This window comes from Pseudochaenichthys georgianus, chromosome 17, assembly GCF_902827115.2.
Source record: "Pseudochaenichthys georgianus chromosome 17, fPseGeo1.2, whole genome shotgun sequence".
In the NCBI taxonomy this organism is placed as follows: domain Eukaryota; kingdom Metazoa; phylum Chordata; class Actinopteri; order Perciformes; family Channichthyidae; genus Pseudochaenichthys; species Pseudochaenichthys georgianus.
The window spans coordinates 2,857,990-2,882,263 of NC_047519.1; the positions used below are offsets into that span (position 1 = coordinate 2,857,990).

At 44.0% G+C, this 24,274-nt stretch overlaps 1 protein-coding gene across 2 annotated transcripts in view; it reads right to left on the reverse strand.

Moving 5' to 3' along the window:
* Positions 1-24,274, reverse strand: part of agla (amylo-alpha-1, 6-glucosidase, 4-alpha-glucanotransferase a) — a 74,404-nt gene that overhangs the window by 13,323 nt on the left and 36,807 nt on the right. Inside the window, exons 4-16 of one of the 2 annotated variants that reach the window (XM_034104976.1) lie at positions 20,879-21,048; positions 20,380-20,583; positions 16,453-16,634; positions 15,069-15,180; positions 13,998-14,124; positions 13,609-13,711; positions 13,191-13,288; positions 7,703-7,842; positions 5,811-5,998; positions 4,393-4,516; positions 1,911-2,074; positions 1,704-1,805; positions 497-652 (exon numbers count right to left, since the gene is read on the reverse strand). In XM_034104976.1, the coding sequence (XP_033960867.1) occupies positions 497-652; positions 1,704-1,805; positions 1,911-2,074; positions 4,393-4,516; positions 5,811-5,998; positions 7,703-7,842; positions 13,191-13,288; positions 13,609-13,711; positions 13,998-14,124; positions 15,069-15,180; positions 16,453-16,634; positions 20,380-20,583; positions 20,879-21,048 (1,870 nt within the window). Of the gene's footprint in view, positions 1-496; positions 653-1,703; positions 1,806-1,910; positions 2,075-4,392; positions 4,517-5,243; positions 5,368-5,810; positions 5,999-7,702; positions 7,843-13,190; positions 13,289-13,608; positions 13,712-13,997; positions 14,125-15,068; positions 15,181-16,452; positions 16,635-20,379; positions 20,584-20,878; positions 21,049-24,274 lie in introns of both variants that reach the window. The other variant, XM_034104975.1, reaches the window with a different exon arrangement.

Sequence of the window (24,274 nt, forward strand, 5' to 3'; positions counted from 1 at the left end):
TGTTCAGGGTGAAAGGTGGACATCCAGTTTGTGATGGTGTCGAGGACAATACCCATAATCTTCCAAAATGTCTCTTCCTAGTCACCGGGCCATTCTGAAAGTCCCAAATGCTTTCCCCTAATGGCGCCACTAGTCACGTCCAAGGCGTCACAGCCACACCCCCCGAATGTGAGGTCAGTTCTGAACCTGCCCAGTACCGCCTTCATCATACCCACGTGTTACAGAGGTCTTCCTGCATCCAGCTATGGACTGGTTCTACATTCCTGGGCTTGGAAGAGGAAGTCCGTGGCTCTTGGAGCAGGCAGCAGTTTTTGTTAAAAGTTATTTGTTTAATAGATTATGCCTGGACTCTAGAGCATTTCTATTTGTATTTTATATAATTAACCTATTTTTTCATTTTATTTTATTACCAGTCCTTAAAATGTTATATACTGTGCGTAAATAAAATCCCTATTTTCCTCCCCTCTCTCAGCAGAGCTCTGAGAGTGGCTCCTACCTGGATGAAGCCCTGAGAGGCCAGCTCCTGGTGCAGCTTGTTCAGGGCCAGCTTCCCAGCTATGATGCCCGTCTGAGGCCCGACCTCACCGCCTGAGGAGGGGGCTGCTGAAGGGCTCCACTTGGGGTACCACCGCTCCTCCTTCACCACAGAGATCTACACACACACACACACACACACACACACACACACACACACACACACACACACACACACACACACACACACACACACACACACACACACACACACACACACACACACACACACACACACACACACACACACACACACACACACACACACACACACACACACACACACACACACACACACACACACACACACACACACACACACACACACACACACACACACACACACACACACACACACACACACACACACACACACACACACACACACGTGATACATTATACAACTCTATGCAGTGGAATCAGAGGTGAGTTTCACATTCATTGAGTTTATTTGTTTGTAAATATTTGTTTGTAGACCGTGGAATGGGGCTAACACATGGTGTGAGCATCCACACCTGAACACATACAATAAAGCAATCTCATGATTGATGATGACAAGGTTTTATTGTCTAATGCACAAAATGTACACCATAGTTGTTGGCAATGGAAATATGTGAAGTCCCGGTTCTGGCCATCAGTGCAACACAAGTATACTTCAGACACAGGAAGTCAAATACTGCAAACACTAAATAGTAAATACAGTGGTGCAAGTAGAAAGCAGGAATGAGTCAACTATGTTCACAAAGGATAGAATAAGATTAACAGAATGTAGAATGAAATACTCTTTCTAGCTAGCTGTTGATTGATAGTCAGTTTATTTAGATTATAAGCAGCTGTTCAGCGTGAGCCAAGCTACACCTTCAAAAATAAATCTTGCAGCTTTTAGTTTTTCACACAATCACAAACAAGAATGAATAACAGAAGGTGATAGTTGAGTATACGATTAGCGTAATCTACAGAGCTAAGTTGGAGACTCTTTAAATCAGATCATTGAAGGACAAACACGTGACACTCTAGCTACAGTATACACAGAGATTTCAAACTACAAAAGTCACGACTTAAGAGAAAATAAACTAGCATTCACCCTGTTTATATATTTGCATGAATATGATGATATTGAGGAATTCGTCTCACACAAGATAAGATCAATCCAGTTCCTAATAACCCACCTGATGTGGCATTAACTCATCATACCCCCTGGTGGAGCCGGTAGCACAGCAGGCCATGGACACCATGGCTGAGCTGGGGAGGGAGTCCAGCGCTGAGCGCAGCTGGAACACACACACACACATCACTGTACACACCTTAACACACAATGCATTGTGCCTACTGAAGCAAGTGGTTATTAACATCTTCAGACCAAACCCGGGACCCACCTGTATGGGACACTCGTTGTCATGGGTAACATCAAGGAACATGGCGTGTGCGATGGAGGGCATGAGTGGGCGCAGGCTGGGCTGAACAAAGGCCCCGACCGGCTCCCCCCCGTAGCGGTGGACCAGCCGGCCCTGCTCATGGCTGTCCCCGGCTGACATGGCCTCTGTGGACAGGGAGCCGAGTGAGACATGGAGGGACAGCTTTCAGAACACATGCAGGTGCACAGGCACTGCAGCTCAACACAGGCTCGCATTAAGGACACAGACTCGCATTAAGGACACAGGCTCGCATTAAGGACACAGGCTCGCATTAAGGACACAGGCTCGCATTAAGGACACAGGCTCGCATTAAGGACACAGACTCGCATTAAGGACACAGGCTCGCATTAAGGACACATGCTCGCATTAAGGACACAGGCTCACACTAAGGACACAGGCTCGCATTAAGGACACATGCTCACCAAGGCTAAGCTTACAATCATGACAAGAAGAATCCCTTTTTCCTATCAATGTTTCTTTTCATTTTTCTCTTTCTGGCATTCCTCACTATTGGTGCAGTGTGCAATGTGTTTTAGTGATAATTTCGTCAGCTATTTTTTAATTTAGTTTTAGTCTTAGTCCTGTGTTAAATTTCCTTTTTAGTTTTAGTCATATTTAGTCACCTTCATCCTGTTTTTATTTAGTCAAGATTTAGTCGACTAAAAGTCTGAGCATTTTAGTCTTATTTTAGTCAAAGAAAACTAATTATTTTAGTCTACTTTTTGTCAATGAAAACTGTTGAGTCTTTTTTAGTCATCAGATTATATAGAACATTTCAGTCAAACTAGTCTAGCCAAAACCAATAATTTGTCATTTTAGTATATAAATAAATAAGATTATCTTGTCCTTATTTGATGAAAAACACAGGTTGAATGATTAAGAAGCTTTGCAGAGAGTATCTGGTCAGGTTTGTGGTGTTTGTACCAGCTGTGTTATGGCCACATTGCTTCCCTTCTGATAAAACAATGCATTCGCTTTTTTTCTCCGCCTCATTGTAGCGAAAATGGGCCCAAATATCACATCGTTTCTTTCTCCCAAGCAGTGGTGGCTTTAGACTCTTTCGTTGTCAGTCATTTTGACGGACAGGATCGTAACATTTCCGTCATAATCCATTATTACCCGTCGAGTGCACAATGTATCACTCACTCGCGCTGACGGGGGGTATTCGGTTAACGCGACCACTGCTCCTAAGCCCTGTTGTTGCCATTTTATTTTCTGTTAAATAAGGTTAGATAGACCATGAGTTAGACCCGAGTCTTCCTGACAGTTCATATTGTGCCGCTGCCCGGTGTAATTCAAATGTACCGCCGCGCGCAGCACAGAAACAGCTGCTGCTCTGCCGCAGCACCGGAAATGGAACTGCTGGGAGAAAAACTGACTATCAGAGATGTAACGTTATCTTTGATAATATTTCGTCTCCTCATTTTTCGTCAACGAAAGTAAAGAGAGATTTTGTCATAGTTTTTATTTAGTAAACTACATTTTCGTCTCGTCACTTTTCGTCAACGATATTGCATGATGATTTCGTTAGTTATTGTTTACTGCCGTCGGTGCCGTCTCGTCATCGTCTCGTTTTCGTCATGAAAAAAAAGGTCGTTGACGAACATATTTCGTCATAGTTTTAGTCAACGAAATTAACACTAGTTACTTGGTATAGAGTCGTGCAGCGAGGACGTGTTTCTGTAGTGCCACCCTGAAGCTAGCATCCTAAGTGCTCCCTCAACTAAAACCAGTTGATCTTTCTATTGGATTTGGGAATATTGCAGGAAATAAGATCTGTGGCAGACACACGTGTATTTTACGTACCTACGTTTGGTTCAGCGGATTATCTCCACAGATTAACACCATTTAGGGATTTAAAGAGTACATGCAATCTCCAGAAGTAAGAAGCTAACATTAGGCTATAAACAAACTGCATCACGGCCACATGGCCGTACATCATTACTTCTAAGCTAAAGGTGGCTAAAGGTGGGCGTGATGACGTTGAGTAGTTTATGACACATAGGAGCTTCAGACGTTCACTAGTGGGGTATTTACTGACATGTTTATAGAGCAACACATGACATGTCTTTAGCTGAGACCTTATTTTAGCTGTGGAACCAAAAACACGTTCAAAACAACGATGATTCGAGACAAGGGAACCGGAAGCGGTACATTATGAACTCATCTCTGGGCTTTAAGACTTATTCCTGCAGCTCTCTGTTTGCACTTTGTCACAACGTGCGACACAGTGGAGGCAAAGCACTCGGTGAGAGTCGTGATGGAGATCTCAGGAGTACATGGATGACGGCCTTCACCTTCACCTTTCTTTGAACAGACTTTGTCTCACGTTATTTGTACTGCATGTAACATAATCAGCATAAAAACACAAACTGTCAACTTTGTCAGTATTATTAAATACACTTGGTATAAGGGCATGTGGTGTGGTGATTGTGACGTGTACCTCGTATGAGCGATGAGATCCCTAGCTTGGTGACGAAGACATTGTCCAGCTCCTCACTGCCAGTGAACAGCTCAGCCACCACATACAGGTTAGGACACACTGTCCGGGCAGCGTCCAGCAGGAACTGATCACACACAGCACACAGAGGAGGAGGCGAGGAGGAGGAGGAGGAGGAGGAGGAGGAGGAGGAGGAGGAGGAGGAGGAGGAGGAGGAGGAGGAGGAGGAGGAGGAAGGAGCATCGAGGAAGAGGAGATATACAGAAGAGGGGAAGAGAGAAGAAGAGATGGACAGAAGAGAAGGAGCAAATATAGGAGAAGGATATGGGCAGAGATTGAGGACGAGAGAGGTAAAGAGAAAGAAGGAAAAACGGGGAGGAGATGGTCAGAAAAGGAGGGAGCGGAGGACAGAAGGGCAGAAGGATGAGAGACGGGGAGAGACAGGGAAGAAGCAAAGAGAACAGGTTGATGATATATTTAAAGGAGGAGACACAGAGAATAAGGTGAAGGCGGCGAAAGGAGAGAGAGTGAGGAGGAGAAAGGGGGAATTGACAGGGAGGAAACGGAGGAGGGTGGGAGGAAGGGAAGATGGAACAAAAAAGGGGAGGCAAGATGAAGGAGAGAAAGGGATGAGAGAGAAAAGTAGGAGGAAAGAGAGTTAGGGAGAAGATGGAGAGTGGAGGAGAAAACACAGTGAGGAGGAGAGATGTGTGAAGGGTATGCAGCCGGTGAGGAGGAGAGCACAGCATGCAGTCACACAGTGCAGGAGTGAGAGAGGAGGAGAGGAGGCGTGATGAGGAAGAAGGAAGTGAAAGGAGGAGAGGAGACAGAGATAAAACACTGAGTATTTGTACCTCGCACGAGGCTGCTGATCCCCAGCCGGTTCACAAACACATTGTCAATGAGCTCGCTGCCTGTGAACAGCTCGGCTATCACATACAGGTCGGGCCTGACGGACCGAGCTGCGTCTAGCATCGCCTGCACACACACACACACACACACACACACACACACACACACACACACACACACACACACACACACACACACACACACACACACACACACACACACACACACACACACACACACACACACACACACACACACACACACACACACACACACACACACACACACACACACCACACACACACACACACACACACACAACACACACACACACACACACACACACACACACACACACACACACACACACACACACACACACACACACACACACACACACACACACACACACACACACACACACACACACACACACACACACACACACACACACACACACACACACACTTTTTGATTGTTGATCAGCTGGTAAAGGTGGAACTCTTTTTAAATACTTTGTTTACTGCTGCACCTATAAGTATATATCAATGAGGATAATATGAGAATACCTCGGCTACATGTAGAGGTGTCGAGTGGCAGTTGTCCAGTCTGACTCCATTAAAGTACTTGGCTGTGATCTCAGTGTATTTCTTCATGTGGGCCCACAGGTAGGGGCAGTCCTCGGGCCCGTTGCCATAGCGCAGTTTGACACTGTCCCCCCAGCACACCAGCTCCCGGCGCAGGTACACGTTGGAGCCTAGAAGAACAAAGACCATTACTGACAAGGAATCTCCATTTCATCAGGGTAATTGTTCAATATACACCTGAAATGAGCTCATATTCCATTACGATTCAATGGGCACAGAAATTATTTGTCCCTTAAGCCCCTGTCACACTGTCCCGAAACTGACACCCGATGGACACACGATAAAGGAAATGTTCAAAGTCGGCTGTGATCGTAGCAACATCGGGCCATTCGTGAGGGCATCGAAGCCATCGTATGACCGCCGGTGGACTTTCTCAGGCTCCGGCAGCAACTTCGTAAGGCACTCGTGAGGGCATCTTGTCAAATCATGTCATCTTCGTGTTATCATCGGTGCCATCGGGCATTCGCCCTCACTCTGATCGGGGCGAATGCCCGATGGCACCGATGATAACAAGATGCCCTCACAATTCAATTCAAACCTTTATTTATCCAGGGGAAATCCCATTGAGATCAATGATCTCTTTTTCAAGGGAGACCTGCAGCAGTAGGTTCCACAAGAAGACATAAAAACATAAACAACAGAACAACAAAAGGACATCATACAGCAACATGTACAGCGATTACAATCTACATATCTAACCACATGTACCGGTACCAACAGCATCTGAGTGAGTAGCATCCAACCGAGCTTTAAAAACATGTAGTGGTACTAGCTTGGTAATTTTCCATTCTTGTTGCAGACTGTTCCAAGTTAGTGGAGCTGCACATCTAAAAGCTTTCTTCCCTAAGACAGTCCTAGCACTTGGCACATTTAATAAAACCACAGCATGCGATCTCAGGCAATAAGTACTTTCAATTCGCCGAGAGATCAGGGAGCAGATATAAGATGGTAGTTTATCCAACATGGCTTTGTAAATGAAAATGTACCAGTGACTGAGCCTCCGTACAGTTAGTGATGGCAAAACCGTCTTGGTATACAGGGTGCAGTGATGCGTAAGTGCTTTACAATTTGTCACACATCTCAGTGCGCTGTGATACGCAGCATCTAACTTGCTCAGGTAATGGGCAGGTGCATTCATATATAACAGATCACCATAGTCACCATAGTCCATAGTCACAGAGCCTTCTCCTGGCCTCAAGCGAGAAACAGGACTTGTTTCTGTAAAAGAAACCTAGTCTAACCCTCAGCTTTTTAAGCAGGTTATTGACATGAAGTTTAAAAGAGAGACAATCATCAAGCCAGATACCAAGGTATTTGTAACGGGTAACCACTTCAAGTTGTGTTCCTTGCGTAGTTACAATATCCAAAGCAGTCTCCGGTGTATTTTTAGCTTTAGCTTTAGAAAAGAGCATTACCTTGGTTTTATCCACATTTAAAAGAAGTTTAAGCTCAGAGAGCTGAGCCTGAATAATGTTAAAAACAGTCTGTAATTTAACAACAGCCTCACGACCTTCGCAAGGTCCTTCGGCAATTTGTTGACATGCCAAAGATTTTGCCACCGCTCACGAAGTTGCTGCCGAAGCCTGAGAAACTCCACCGGCGGTCATACTCGGTCAGGAATGTCCCGATGTTGTTACGATCAGAGCCAATTTCCTTTATCGTGTGTCCATCGGGTGTCAATTTCGGGACAGTGTGACGCCAGCCTTATAAAAAACGATGTATAATCATGATTGACCGCAGTAGGAACTCTAGTTACAGTATCTTACATGTGTTTAAATTCTATGAATGTTTTCCACTGAGTGTAACATATGAACCTGGCTCAGCAAAGTTCCGCAGAGGATCGTCGCCCATCACCCAACCATTGTGGGCCAGGAAGTGACACGTCTTGTCTGGCTGATCCAGCAGCTGCAGCTCCTGCTCCAGAGTCATGTCCTCATACGGGAAGGTGAAATACCTGAGGAACACAGATGAGGGCACTGAGAAATCGGAGCCGGTTCACCAGATCACCTTCATGTTTGCTCTTTGCCCACTGCGAGGTTTGGTGCAAAGCCTTGGGTGGAAAACAGCTAGATAAGTTTCATATCTATAGTTAGATCCCCCGCTAGCTTGTGGCGCTTTATAAACCTGTCATCTGATTGGTTGTGTGTTGAAAGATCAGCGGTAAAGTGAAATCTGAAATCATTTGAACTTGGAACGCATAGTTTGATGATCATTTCGAGCGATGTGTGACACCAAGGGCAACGCTTCTGCCTAGTGCAGAGCTGTTTTACCGCAAGCAATTTAGCACATACAAAAGGATTATTTATAGTTCTAAAGGTTAAATGTATGTTGGACACAAGCCCATATGCTGTCTTCCTTGATCTCAGGAAGGCATTTGACACTGTTAACCACCAAGTGCTCCTTACAAAGCTGACTCATTTCCATTTTTCTGCACTTTCTATACATTGGTTTAAGTCTTACTTATCTAACAGAAAACAGTGTGTTTTGGTCAACGGTGCCAAATCCCCCTACCTTGTCAACCCTGTTGGGGTTCCACAAGGCTCCATTCTTGGACCGTTACTGTTTCACTGTACATAAATGACACAATGTATGTCCTGAGTTGAATGTGCAAATATATGCCGATGATGCGGTCATCTTTGTACACGGGAAGAACACTGAAATGATCTCATGTTGTCTCTCAAAAGCTTTGGACAAGGTTCAACACTGGCTGAACAACATATGCTTACAGTTAAACGTAAAAACACCAGTATGCATGATGTTCAGTAAACGACCAGTCAAAATCGAAGGATCCAACGTGTTTTTAAACGGAGCAGAAATAGAACTAGTCCCCCAGTTCAAGTATCTTGGAGTCATATTGGACTCAAACTTGACTTTTAAGAAAGTATCAAATACCATTCAATTCAACTTGCAACATTTTAAACAAATTAGTCCTTTCTTAACTGTCAATGCTGCAAAGTCATACCTCCACTGTATGATTCTATCCCACATTGAATACTGTTTTACAAACTGGTCGTTTGCTTGTGCCACAAACCTGAAACCGATAGAACAGCTGTACAAGAGAGCTATCAAGGTGTTTGACAGAAAGCCTTACTCATCCTTGAAAAACACCATTTCTTAAGTTTTGACAATTTTAAGTCTTTTAAAAGTACGTGTTTTTTTATAAATGTTTACATGGACTGGCCCCCCCTCCCTTAGGGGAATTCATCCACAAAAAACACACGGGCGACAGAAACTGGCTTTGGGGACGTGGAACGTCACCTCTCTGGGGGGGAAAGAGCCGGAGCTTGTGCGGGAGGTGGAGCGTTACCAGTTGGATCTGGTTGGGCTCACCTCTACGCACAGTGTCGGCTCTGGAACCTTACTTCTGGATAGGGGTTGGACTCTATTATTCTCCGGAGTTGCCCAAGGTGTGAAGCGCCGGGCTGGTTCCGTGAACAGGGAACGTCTGGAGGAGGCCCAAGTTCAGGAGGCCTTCAGCTCACACCTCCGGTGGAGCTTTTCGGGCATTCCTGTGGAGGTTGGGGACATTGAACCAAAGGGGGCGGTGTTCAAAGCCTCTATTGCTGAAGCTGCGGCGGGGAGCTGTGGTCTCAAGGTCTTAGGTGCCTTAAGGGGCGGTAACCCTCGAACCTCCTGGTGGACACCGGTGGTCAGGGAAGCCTTCCGACTGAAGAAGGAGGCCTTCAGGGATTCATTATCCCGGGAGACTCCCGAGGCACTTGCAATGTACCGACAGGCCGGAAGGGCAGCAGCCTCAGCCGTGGCCGAGGCAAAGCAGCGGGTGTGGGAGAAGTTCGGAGAAGACATGGAGAAGGACTTTCGGGCAGCACCAAAGTTGTTCTGGAAAACTGTCCGACACCTCAGGAGGGGGAAGCAGGGAACCATCCAAGCTGTGTACAGTAAGGATGGGACGTTGTTGACCTCAACTGATGCAGTGTTAGGGCGTTGGAAGGAACACTTTGAGGAACTCTTGAACCCGACAACTCCGCCCTCTATGTTAGAGGCAGAGCTGGAGTATGACGGGGGATCAACACCAATCTCCCGGGGGGAGGTCACTGAGGTATTCAAACAACTCCACAGTGGCAAAGCCCCGGGGGTGGATGAGATTCGCCCAGAAATGCTGAAGGCTCTGGGTGTTGAGGGACTGTCATGGTTGACACGTCTCATCAACGTTGACTGGAAGTCGGAAACAGTACAGAAGGAGTGGCAGACCGGGGTGGTGGTTCCCCTTTTCGAAAAGGGGGATCAGAGGGTGTGTGTCAATTATAGAGGCATCACACTACTCAGCCTCCCCGGGAAAGTTTACTCTAACGGCCCGTCCACACGGCGGTGTGCGTTGAAGCTTCAACGCTTCTGCCCATTCACTTTGAATGGGGTGACGTCACGCTTTGCCGACCTGCATTGTGGTCACTTCGCTTTTTTCACGTTGCTTCGACGGAAGCGTCAGCAAATCAAATCATATGCTTGTGTGTCCAGGGCGGGAGATTCATGTGATTAGTTGTTGGTCGAGTTTCAGACACGCCCACCGGCAAGCTTCAACACAGGCCGCCGTGTGGACGCTGCGTAAGGTACTCGAAAGGAGGGTCAGGCCGATTGTCGAACCTCAGATTGAGGAGGAACAATGCGGATTTCGTCCTCGTCGTGGAACGACGGATCAGCTTTTTACTCTCGCAAGGATCCTGGAGGGGGCCTGGGAGTATGCTTATCTGGAATACATGTGTTTTGTAGATTTGGACAAGGCGTATGACCGGGTTCCCAGGGAGTTACTGTGGGAGGTGCTGCGGGAGTATGGGGTGAGAGGGTCTCTACTCAGGGCCATCCAATCTCTGTACTCCCAAAGCGAGAGCTGTGTCCGGGTCCTCGGCAGTAAGTCGGACCCATTTCCGGTGAGGGTTGGCCTCCGCCAGGGCTGCGCTTTGCCACTGATCCTGTTTGTAATATACATGGATCGGATTTCGAGGCGTAGTCGTGGGGGAAGGGGGTCTGCAGTTCGGTGGACTAAGGATTGCACCACTGCTTTTTGCAGATGATGTGGTTCTAATGGCTTCATCGGTCTGCGACCTTCAGCACTCACTGGATCGGTTCGCAACCGAGTGTGAAGCGGCTGGGATGAGGATCAGCACCTCCAAATCTGAGGCCATGGTTCTCAGCAGGAAACTGATGGACTGTCCACTCCAAGTAGGGAATGAGTCCTTACCCCAAGTGAAGGAGTTCAAGTATCTCGGGGTCTTGTTCTCGAGTGAGGGAACAATGGAGCGTGAGATGGGCCGGAGAATCGGAGCAGCGGGAGCGGTACTGCAGTCGCTTTACCGCACCGTTGTGACGAAAAGAGAGCTGAGCCAGAAGGCAAAGCTCTCTGTCTACCGGGCCATTTTCGTTCCTACCCTCACCTATGGTCATGAAGGATGGGTCATGACCGAAAGAACGAGATCGCGGATACAAGCGGCTGAGATGGGTTTTCTCCACAGGGTGGCTGGTGTCTCCCTTAGGGATAAGGTGAGAAGTTCGGTCATCAGGGAGGGACTCGGAGTTGAGCCGCTCCTCCTTCGCGTCGAAAGAAGCCAGTTGAGGTGGTTCGGGCACCTAGTTAGGATGCCACCTGGGCGCCTCCCTAGGGAGGTGTTCCAGGCACGTCCAGCTGGGAAGAGACCAAGGGGTAGACCTAGGACCAGGTGGAGGGATTATATCTCTTCGCTGGCCTGGGAGCGCCTTGGGACCCCCCAGTCAGAGCTGGTTGATGTGGCCAGGGTAAGGGAAGTTTGGGGCTCTCTGCTGGAACTGCTACCCCCGCGACCCGACCACGGATAAGCAGGAGAAGATGGATGGATGAATATCTTCCCTTATAAGTATAAGTAATCATTTTGACATGCACATTTTATTAGGATTTGTAATGCTTCTGTTTAATGGAGATATTACTGAGTTGTGACATTATGCTCAATACTTTAAATGAATGTACACTGATCAGAGACACATATATGCATGCATCTCATAAGCTCCAATCCAATGCAACATATTGCTAATGTTTTTTCCCCAGTTGGAATTGATTTATACATAATAAATAATATCTTGAAATAAATTACCAATCACATTCACGTTCCTCCCTTTTTACACCCATCTCTTTAAAGGTCACCTATCATGCTAATCTTAGGCAATAGCATAAGTCTCAGATATATAAAAAATATAAAAAACATGTCTATGAAGTGTTTTGGTCAAAATACCAAACAGATCACCCATTCTAGCCATGCCTCATATCCCTCTATTTCTCTTCCTGTTCCAAAAGTGCTGATTCTGGGTATAAACAGGTCTCTCTTGAGAATGAGACCCTGTGTCTCAATGAGATTTTCACCTGTATAAATAAAGGCTAAATAAAAATAAAGGTTTTTATTTTTTATTTAAAGGTGGGGTAGGTAAGTTTGAGAAACCGGCTCGAGATCGCTAGAATTTGAAAATACACAGCCGGAAATCTGCCACTTCCTTATAGAGCCCCTCCTCCAACACACACGAACGCGCACATGACCAATGAGGGCACGAGATAAGTTTGTGCCCCGATGGAAGGCTGACAGGCAGGTAGGCCATCCAATCCGTTTGGCTGGCTAAACGGATTGGTTGTGCTTTTTACAGTACCACGGCTTCTACAGATGACATTTTTTTATGGATTTTTTGTCAAAGCACTTCAGATATTCATTGCTATCGGGATGTTAAGAGCATTCCATGGAATATAGCAAAAAGTGTATCTCGAGCCGGTTTCTGAAACTTACCTACCCCACCTTTAACTGAAAACAAATAAAATAAGAGGGGGCGGAGCTTATGCTGGCTCTTCCGGGACCTGGCAGATACTGTCTAAAATGCTGCGGTGATGAAGCGCAAGGATTATTAGATCAAGGATTATTTCTGAAACTCAAAGCTCAAAGGCTTTCTCTCTTGCCGGTTATACCACAAGGTGAGTTCCTTTTTATTTCCTGCTTCTTCACACACATGCTCTCTCCAGTAGAGGTTAGCTCTGAGTGTAAGCGATGCTAATGTAAACACCGACCATATTACGTCTAAAACAGTCGGGCATTGTTTCTAATAGCAACGTTTCTGATAGTGCTGTGGGTCCGCCGCTGATATTACGTCATATCGGCCGCAAATCTGGATCAGCTCCATTGTATCCCCGTTTTTAGAGATTTGGGTACGGAGGAAAAGAGAGAGGGTTTTATTTCCTGACGCTGCGTGAGTTCCCTGACGCACCGGGGACACATGTTTATGTATAAAATAAATCAAAAAGTGCATTTTGCATGATAGGTCCCATTTAACTGTTACCTGGTAACCAGAGGGTTTTTCTTGTTAACAGGACCGAGTTTGGGTCCGTGGTCTGCCAGATGTTCATACACTACGTTTCCCACAATGCAGTTGGCAGCCTAGAGGAAAGAAGAGGAGCAACATAAACACCTTCTAACGAGCAGCCGCAGCATACTGTACTTTGTGTATTTTAGGAATGTGTCTCCAAATACACTATTCTCATGCTGACAGTGCACCTTTTGGGTCGTTAGTATACAGGTGATAATAAGTCCAGTATCTATATCAGCAGCTCCTTCCAACAGGTGTCAGGTTTGGCTCCAGCTGCCTACCATGTGCACACACATGTCTGTATGTACAGCCTGGTCGTATCATGCTCGAGCACTGCTTCATACTTATCATTATATTATTATTAATGTACATCAGTAGGTACCCCCATTACCTGTTCATGATGCTGGTGCATGATCTGGTGCTGTTCTTCATTCAGAGCGTCCAGTTTCTGTTTCAGCCAACCACAGCACTCCTCGATGTGCTGAGGGGTGGAGCTACAGAGAGTTTCTTTATTTTTATTATGTGACAAAAGTATTTATATATATATATGTATATACAGTTTATATAATGTATAAAGTATATATAATATCTCCAAAGTTATGCAATCAAAGGATCATTAAGAAGCGGCTTCATCTAACAAAAGCCAAGCCGTAGGAGGTGAGCTAATCGCAGGTTTGTTTCACATTTCAATGATCATGTCCTTTCAGCAGTGAAGAAGAAAACCTTCATACAAAGGCCTTCTGAACAATAACAATAGCAGTTTGTATTTTGTAGTCGGACCTGTGAGGCACAAAGGTCTCCAGAGCAGAGTCCATGTCCAGTGTGTTGCCATAACGACGGTAACTCAGGTCCTGAATGATCTTCAGGCTCTTCTTCCCCCCAGTCTTGCCCTGGCCTGGTTTGGTGCCTAAAAACAAATACATGTCTGTTAGATATCATCCAGATCAAATGTGTCCGTGTCAGCACGCCAGCAGCTTGTTGTCACCGAACAGCAAGCGTCGCTGCTCCTTTTTGGAGTACTTTTGACACAATAGCAGTACAAAAAAAAAAATGCAGAAAGGTATCAGATAAATCCATAGTGTATTTATCTGATACCTTTCTGCTATGTTTTACCTTTCAGGTTACTCTTCATCAATAAACAGAGATGATTGTGACATATTAATGTGCATCAGTGAAAACTGTTAAAATACAGCGGCAGCATTTATAAAAACTAAAGTGGACAACCAGGGCTTGATGTTAATTAGCATCAGGGCAAGCAAACATTTTATTTAGCTGATTTAATGGTTTGCCTCTAAGGATAAGTGAGCCGCTGCTTAGCATCAGACTCTCGTTCAACAAGCTATGAAGAGAACAAAGATGCCGGCAACAGCATTAGAGCCAGCAGATCGGTGTGTCCCGCACCGTTGTGTCTTTTCGGCCATGCCAACACCTTTTTGTCCGATTGCCGATTCAACATGGCAATCGGCCAAAGGCTGTCGCTCAAATAAATCACTCTGAGCCAACAGAAGGGCAAGTGTTGCATAGTGATGTCACTATGTTCCTGAAGTAAATAAAGGAGTCCGATTGAGGCGTTTTAGGTAGGAATTATGACCCGTTATGACCTTCCTGACTCTGTCTCTAAGCAGCCTATGATGACATGAAAGCATTGATAAAGCAAGTATCTAAGTAAAAAGAGTATTCGTTGTTATGTTCAGTCCTGCTGACATTGGTAAAGGTCTGTATACAGTCACCTGGCAGATCAATATGCCTCTATTTGTTTACAGAGTCATGTGTCTGAACTCTTCCTGTGTACACACCGCTGCTGCTGTGCTAACATGAAGGTTAGCAATAACACTGATCCCCAGCACTGACCGTTGAGCAGCAGGGTTCTGAACTGCTCCACAGCCAGGTCCACTTTGATCTGGAAGAACTCCCACAGTTTGATCTCAGGAAACACGTCCTCCCACAACACACTGCGGATGGCCTGAGAGGAGCAAACGCACACATGATCAATACTATTAGATCAGCCATTATTACTTTAAAAGTTGTAACATGCTAGTGTATTTAACATTAGAAATCAATCATAAAGCAAACACACATTTTCACAAGTTGTTCCAATAATGTGTTCGGTAACCGTGAAATATAGCAGCTGTGTTATTTGCTTTCATTTCATTCCTATATGTTGTAATGTATCAGTGTCCGTAGTGTGGAATCCTAATGACATCATGCAGTCCTTGCAACATGTTCAGCAGAAAGAGTGAACCTGAACTATCGATACATCCTTTAACAAAGGAAAGGAGATCATGCTGTCCCACAATACCTTGCAGCAGCAACATTTAAAGTGATGCAACAACTGACCGATTGTGGCCGACAAAGAAGGATCATGTAGGTTATGGTGCTTATTCAGCATTTTCCATCTCATGCTTATATGTTTGAACTTTCATCAATATCTTAAACCAAAGCAGAAATATTAATATTGGGCTAATTATAGTAAAACATGTTAAATCATGTTTCAGTGTTTACTGAGTTGGGTGGTGCTTATTAAGCTATTCTTTGTTTAATGCAACATGGTTGAATGATGATTTAAACACTATTAGATGTGTAGGCCAACAAGTAATGGATATTTTTGTATTAAAGTACTATTTATCAAAAAGCTTCCTACAATAATTGAGATCAATTAATACAAAGTGGACAGGATGATGAGCACCATTACCTTTAAATCAAATGTTCGTATTTGAATACAAAACTTGGTATTTAAGTTATATATCTTTCACTGTTGTCCACCTTGAAAAAGCTAGCTAGTTTGTCACAGCAGACGAGCATCAATTTAATCTGCTGGCGCATCATAATGATGTCTCCCAAAGCTGGTCCAGTCTCTTTTCCCACGTCCTGATGAATTCCCCTTTACATCTTTCCTTAACCCCATGAGATCTTTCACTGAGGATAAGGACAAGTAGTTAGAAAAATGCATAGCACCTGATTTGTAATCTATTCAACCACAACCTGTATAGTTCCCTTTGAGCATGATGTGGTGGCATCGTAATCAATCGGGCTTTCCTCATCACTGCTCATTCATGCAACAAACAGAGGAGATGTTGTTTACACTTGAGCGGTACATTTGAACTTTAATGTGTAAAGGTTCTGTTCATTTTTTGTTAAATATATATGGCAAAGCACGAGGTAACGACTAAATGATGCTCATGTGATATACAAATGTGTATCTTCTACATTACAGCCATGAACATAGTGTACTCACAGTCAGATGGCTCTCCTTGGTGATGTCAGCAGGAAGTCCTTTAGCGGCGTAGCGGCCCTCTGCTATCCTGGTGGTCAGATGCCAGATGGCTCTGTCTAAGACCCAGGCTGGGCGCAGGTGGGGGGAGTTCACTAGGTTGTACCCACACTCTGGGTGCTCTTTGATCCACACACTGTTAGAAGCTGCAAAGACAAACAGAAACACTAACTGTCTAAGGTATTATGAGTGCTTGAAGTGCAACAATGTTGAGGATGAACCAGAAACAATACATGGTGGGAATAACTTCAATGAAGAAGAAGGGCGGTGGTGGCAACCTGAAGGTCACCAGTTCAAGTCCCGGAAAGACCAAGTGCTACCGAGGTGTCCCTGAGCAAGGCACCGTTCCCTACACTGCTCCCCGGGCGCCGTTCCGGCTCGGTTCGCTGACGGCCGGCACCGCCCATTATATATATTCTTTTTAAACGGCATCATTTAAAGTGCACCCATCATGCTATTTTTAGGCAATAGCATAGGTCTCAGATATATACAAATATATAAAAAACATGTCATTGTCTATGAAGTGTTTTGCTCAAAATACCAACCAGATCACCCATTCTCGCCATGCCTCATATCCCTCTACTTCACTTCCCGTTTCAAAAGTGCTGGAGGGGGCTGAGCTCATGCGGGAGATTCTACCGGCAGATACTGCCGTGATGAAACACCATATCATGGATTATCAAGGATTCTCTCTGAAACAGTCTGGAGCTCAAAGGCTTTCTCTCTTGCCGGTTAGACCACAAGGTGAGTTCCTTTTTACTTCCTGCTTCTTCACACACATGCTCTCCAGTACAGGTTAGCTCTGAGTGTTAGTCGGATGCAAATCTGGATCAGCTCCGTTGTAGCCCCGTTTTTAGAGTTTGGGTATGGAGGAAAAGAGAGAGGGTTTTATTTTCTGACGCTGCGTGAGTTCCCTGACGCACCGGGGACACATGTTTATGTAGAAAATACATCAACAAGTGCAATTTGCCTGATAGGTCCCCTTTAAATTGCGCTGACAGGCGACAGAGGTCCACAGTTTCCCGCAGCGAGGCTCCCCCCGCCCTCCTGTTGACAGTTCACGAGCATCGAGCTCTCCCAGCGCCCCCCCCCCCTGTTGAGAGTTAACAAGCGTGCTATACCAATTTGTGTGGGCTGGGTCACAGTCCAGGGCTGACTTTCAGTCCCAGTCCGCCCCTGATCAGCCGTTATCTCTTCTCTGTAAACTGTACTGTTCTGTAGGCTAATACTAAGTGTGAGTCCATACGCCTACTGCCTGAATCTGCTTTATGCTTTTCGCTTTCTTTGCTTCTTTTCTAAGATTACATTGTTCTTAAATAATACACTTAGACAAAAAACATCTTATTTATTTTCTTTTCTCTTTTATTTATTTGCATTGGATTTGTACGGAGCCCCCTAGGGGACATGGAGAAGAAAAAAAATGATAATTTGAAAAAAGAAAAAAAAAGTTTTGCTTGATATCACAATACTTTTCATTTAGTACTTCCTGGTCAGTTCGGCTGCTACGGCAACACAGAAACCACAACAATGGAGTGGTTCATCGATTGTACTTTGAGCTTGGCCTTAAATATAAAGATATAACATCAGTGCTTGGCAATAGGCACGGGTTTCACATAGACTGTATATATAAAAGGGTTTCACATAAGTGAAGACACCTCAAGAGAACACTCAGAGCGAGGGGACATGCACGTTCCTCTGAGCTGAGTTATTGACAGATTCAAATTTCGCGGATCAATAACTCATGAACATAAAGTTGTAAAAATACAAACAACATGACTTTACAATCATAGCAAGGTAGACAACGAGCTACAGAGTTGTTTTTATCAGAACAGTTCGATACGCGCCGTCATCCGAGCTAAACATCAAGAATCGGTCACAATCTGCAGCTGGAGGAAGGAGAGGAGTGCTTAGGGACCGTCTACAAACTGCAACGGGGTTTTGCGAGATCTCGCAAAAGTATAGTGAGATCTCGCAAAGGGGTTTTGCGAGATCTCACTAAACATTTTTTATTTATTTTTTCAAATAATTTATTTTTTCTTCTCCATGTCCCCTAGGGGGCTCCGTAGATTTGATACTGAGGTAATCCAAAAGAAACAGAAAATAATCAGGTAAAATTCCTCTTTTTTGATACTCAGATTAGGTTACTCATTACTTTTTGTTTTACAGGTAACTAGTAATAATATTTTTAAAGAACCCTTCCACCCTGATGATCTTTTGGAAGAGTTGGTACTAGAGATGTACAGCTGTACAGATAGACTAGCACTTGGTCAGGCAGTAAATCCAGCCTCAGTCAGGCTCTAACCCTTTGCTCAGTTTACTGCTTGACCTTTTCTGGGGTGATAAGAGTAGATGGGTAAACATGGACACAATGCTAACATATGTCCTTTCAGTTAACTACATGTTAGTGTGTTCACCTTTCATCTATGAGATACACCTCATAGACCTCACCTTTATCTCATGAGCTGGTACACAACGGTGTGAATCTATGTTTCCTGAAGGCTCCAAACACTGCTTTATACGGCTTCATGCCACTGGCCCCTTTAGTATTGTGACGTTAGCTCCTGGTTTAGCATGCTGCTCACACTTCACATACTTCACAGTGTGTGTGTGTGTGTGTGTGTGTGTGTGTGTGTGTGTGTGTGTGAGAACACAAATCACTTGCTTCTTCCACTTGTGCTGCTGAAGCTGTTATGCTGTAACATTTCTGCTCACTTCATTTACACAATTCTACTTTAGAACAGATAACTGTATGCCACAGGTGGGGGGGGGGGCTTTGTAATTTGCTAGTAAATACATTTAATATCCTACATATTTTTCACAGTTAACCCTTATAACAGCAAAATGCAGGAGGCTGAAGTAAAATAGCGCACATGAGATAGGTAAATCAAATATTTAGTTTATTTCTATGAGATGGGGAAAACGATAAGGGGAATGATACAAGGAATAGTAATAATATTCACTATAAGCCTACTTCATCAACATTTGTTATTTCCCCAGAGATATTGCTGTTGATTTGAAAAGGATAGAAATGTGCAGTGAAGTTTTACATAATAAAATATTATTTGAGTTCTACGCCTGTATGTTCAAAGGTTATCTGTATGTCTACAGATAGAGGAGAGTGACTGAAATACATTGGCACGTGTAAGTTCCATCAATAATATGCTGAAAGTGTAAAATGAAAATTGTCTTTATCTTATTTCTATCAAGGAAAGCTGTTTGTTGATGTTTTGAAAAAATATGTTTTATTAATGTTTTATTTTTCCCAAATCAAGTCAAATAATATGAAGAAATGGCCAGTTTAGGGTAGTTAGTTACTATGTTATATGATAAACTGTTATATTATCATGATATTGTATTTACACATTAGGACATACGTTTTCAGAGAAGTAAATTAACCCAAAACGGTTAGTCTCTTCCCATCTATAGTGAAACATTGCTGTGTCCTTACTCCTGATACATGGCTTCAGGACTCGAACACATTCCTTTTTATCAGATCTGATGTAACACACTGTCAATGTACAGTAAGGTCAATTGCATCTGTAGATGCAGAGGACTAAAGGCTACTGACCCTGCATGAACATCATCCCCACTAGCAACGCAAAGCCTGTTCAACCCTTTCATTGTATCGTCACACAAACTGGAGCATATCCAATGTCTAGGTGCTCATTTCAAATAGAATTGGAAACTGTAATATATATTCCGTGAGATCTTGGGCAAACCACTTATACTCTACACACTTTGAAAACAGTCTGTTTATATATATATAAGTGATGGTTTATAGAGTGGCCTTGATACAAAGCAGAGAGCATTTCCCCAGGCAGAAGCACGGTTCTGGTTTGTTCTATGTGCGGATGTTAACCATGTAAACAAGGAATGCACACAGTCACTCACCAGTATGGTTATAGACCACATCTGTAATACACAGCATGTTCCACTCATTCTTCAGCTTCTCCACCAGCGCCCCCACGTCCTCCCAGCTGTAGCGCTTTCCAGTGGGGCTGAACTCTGGGTTCAGGCTCAGCTGGTCTGCCAGGGAGTAACAGGACCGGGACTCTCCCAGAGTCTGCAGAGGAGTGAAGTGGATCATGTTGTACCCTGAGAGAGAAACCCACATATTATTAATACCCCCAACAATATTCATTATGCGTCTCCTGTTTGCTATTCAAGACTTGACTGCATAAACACTATGGCTAATTCTAATGCAACCACTAAACCCTCCCCCTCCCCCTTCTACTTTGTTTGTGTGTTCCCGTGTTGGGTCCGCCACACTAGTGGGAAGTGATTAAACCCTTCAACATGAAGAGTTACAAAAAAGAAACTAGAGGCTCACAGACAATCTTAAGCAGCTTAGTTACCCATTCCCAATTGTTTTTTAAATATAGACACACACCGGACTCCTTGGCTACTCTCAGTCTGTCCGCCCAGTCGTCCAAGTGTCCCAGACATTTGGACAGGTAGGTCTGGATGGTGATGCAGTCCAAAGGGAGGACGTGATCGTCTGCTCCAACACGAAGGACCGGGTCCACCACGATGTACCCTCCTCCAGACCGCTCTGTGGCTCTGTGGGGAAATACATGTAAATAAACACACTATCTAGTCAAACACTGGAAAGAGAAGAGATGGAGTAACACTTGTAACTACCACTTAACAAGAGTACTTTTTTCTTTCTTACAATATTTTTATTGAAGTTTTCAAAAAAGGATGTTACACATACATAAAATAAAAATAACAAACATTACACATACATACATGGTCAGTCTAGGTGGCAGATACAGTGTACAATCAAATGAATAGGCATGCAAATAAACATAGGTCACCCTTGAAAAATAGATCTTTTGATCTCAAGGGGCTTTCACCTGGTTAAACAAACAAGGTCAGTATACAGATGATACAGGACAGAAATCACTTCAGACCATTCTTTTTCAGAGACTTCCTCTTGTAAATCAAGCCTCCAGCTTTTAAGTTTATCTTCTGAAGATGCGGTGACTTCTCTTCAAAGCTCTGATAGAGCAGCGACTTCTGGCCTCTACCAACCACGTGTTTAACTGTAATGTCTTCCAACATTGAGAGAGGTGGCTGAGTAAGTGAGCGGTTTTGAGATGCAGAGATAAAATGTCTTATTTGTAAAAACTTAAAGAAGTGCTGAGAAGGAATATCATACTTTTCTTGTAGTTCAGTAAATGACATTCATTTTCCATCATTGTACAAATCGGTAATCCTGCTTAATCCCTTGTTCGCCCAAGTCTTAAAACCAGCATCTTCTCTACCAGGTATAAATGGACTATTGCCCCATATGGGGGTGAAACCTGACAGTGGGGGGGTGTCCCCTATATTTCTTTGGACCTCGTGCCAGATGTTCCCTAGCTTCTTTGGCTCAGAAGAATAAAGATAGCTACTAAGCGATAACCCTTGAGCTGAGCATGCTTCAATCTTGACCCACGCTGGAGCTCCCTCTGGGGAGAAGTAGCACATGGCTGCTCTCAGTTGCGCTGCCCAATAGTACCAGCGTAGGTTGGGCAGTTTTAGACCCCCTCTGTCATAAGGCAATTCAAGTAGGGTAAAACGGAGCCTAGAGCGTCTATTATTCCAGATAAAGTTGGCAAATATTTTCTTACATTTTTTTAAAAATTACTCGACTTTTTTTTTTCTCCAAAGGGGGGGCCTGACAGAAAAAGTTTGAGAACCCTAATGTATGCCTTAAACGCTTCCCAGCGTACAGTTGGAGAGGTTTCGTTAGTATTCATGCTAAAATAGCAGGGGTGTAACGGTATACGTTCGTACTTGTACTTCGGTTCGGTACACATGTGTACCGAAGTGTACCGAACGAATATAATGTTAAACGTAAAATATTGAGAACATGAACAACTTTTTGGAAGTAATCTCAGGTGCTGCGTCGCAGCATTCAGAGTAATTTGCTCACATTGGGTTCAACGCGACCAAGTCATTTCATTGGACGAGAGGCATACTATGAGAGCTGGTCAGAGGGATGCGTTCAAATGTAGTCAGTAATTTGAGGAACTGTCGAAATGGCGAATGCAGATAAAGTTGAGCTCGAAAATCCTCCAGCATCATTGAAGTCTCCGGTTTGGGAACATTTTGGTTTTGCAGTTACGTACAAGGATGACGGACAAAGACAGGTGGACCGAACCAAAGCTGTTTGTCGGCATTGTTCAACTAACATTGGTTACGCGGCTGGCAATACATCAAACTTGCACACTCTTGAAAAGGCATCACCCGAACGAGAATATCACCGGTACCAAAAGAAAAAAGACTGAAGTGCAAACCCAACTCCCGCTAGCATTTAGGCCTCCACCACTCGAACCAGTTCAGACCGAGCCAAAGCTATTACAAACGCCAAATATCCTTATGTTGCCATGTTAGCAAAGCGCTACCTGGCTGTATCTGCTACCTCTGTCCCTAGCGCAGCGTTTCTCAAAGTGTGGGGCGCAGAGATGTGATAGGTGGGTCGCGGTTTTTTCTTTTTACATTTTTTTTTCACATTTATTTATTATATATACACTGGTGGAATATCAAAACAACAGCCCGTCCGGGGTGCAAAACGTATCAATGAAAAGCGACCCTCTACCACACAAAACAACACCTGTAGATAACCCAATTTGTGTTCTTTGAAATTGAAAAGGATATTGCATTGTTTTTGTTACTTTCGTTGCAGTTGTATGTCTTAAGTGTAATTTGGCATGCTTTTATTTTGAAGGCAAGTTTACGCTGTTGACAGTTGTTGTTGCTATGGAAACAAGAAACGTTTCACAGCGGGCGGAACTTGTCATAAAGTCCGCGATAATAAAGCCCACCCATTTAGAGGGAAGATATGATTGGTCAATTGTACTGTCATTTGACATTACTCTCTCGTTCAGTTACTATAGCTGGCCCTCTGTGAATTCATAGCTAGACGTCCAATCAGCTCCTGTCTTCACAGACTCGCAGAGAGGAGCTTCTTTCATTTAACCCTTCACATTCAAACAGAAACTGAATAGGCATATTCAAAGGATTTATTTCTTTGGAAATGTTATTTTAAATACAATTTAATCAAGTTATTTTTGGTAAAACTATTGACAAATATTACTAAAAACATATTTAGTATAAAAATATATAAAGAAAAATATAATTTGTTTTAATGTTTTTAAATATTATTTTGTAGAATATCTTAGGCCCTCAGAGACAGGCTCGCCACTGGTAAAAATCTCTCATACACACGTGTGAAACGCTCTCACAGACACACACAACAGCGTTGCAGTCGGGAAGAAAAGTAATGTGGAGCGAGAGAGCAAGAGAGCAAGAGAGAGCACACACATCTATTTAATAAAGTTGTACAAAATAAAGTAAGAAATCATTCCAATGTGTACTATAGCAGTGTTTCTCAAACTTTTTCATACCAAGGACCACTTAACCAATAAAAAAACACTCGTGGACCACCTAACTCCAAAATCACATCGTTTTTCTAGAACAGATTACAAATCGCCTGAAAATGGTACAAACAAGTGGTAACATGTTTGATGAAGGTGATGCGCTGGGCTATATCATACAATCGAAAGTGAAACTTAAGCTCGCTCCATTGCGGATATATTCCCGCGAGAGTGCGTACAACTTTAATTTATTAATTTATTTAAAATGTGAAATTGTACCAATATACTCACGGACCACCAGTGGTCCGCGGACCACACTTTGAGAAGCACTGTACTATAGGACAGTAAAAAGTGTAAAAGGGGAGTGATTAGTTAAATATGCATAAATAAAAAGAAAGAATGCTAACTAGGTAACATAAGAT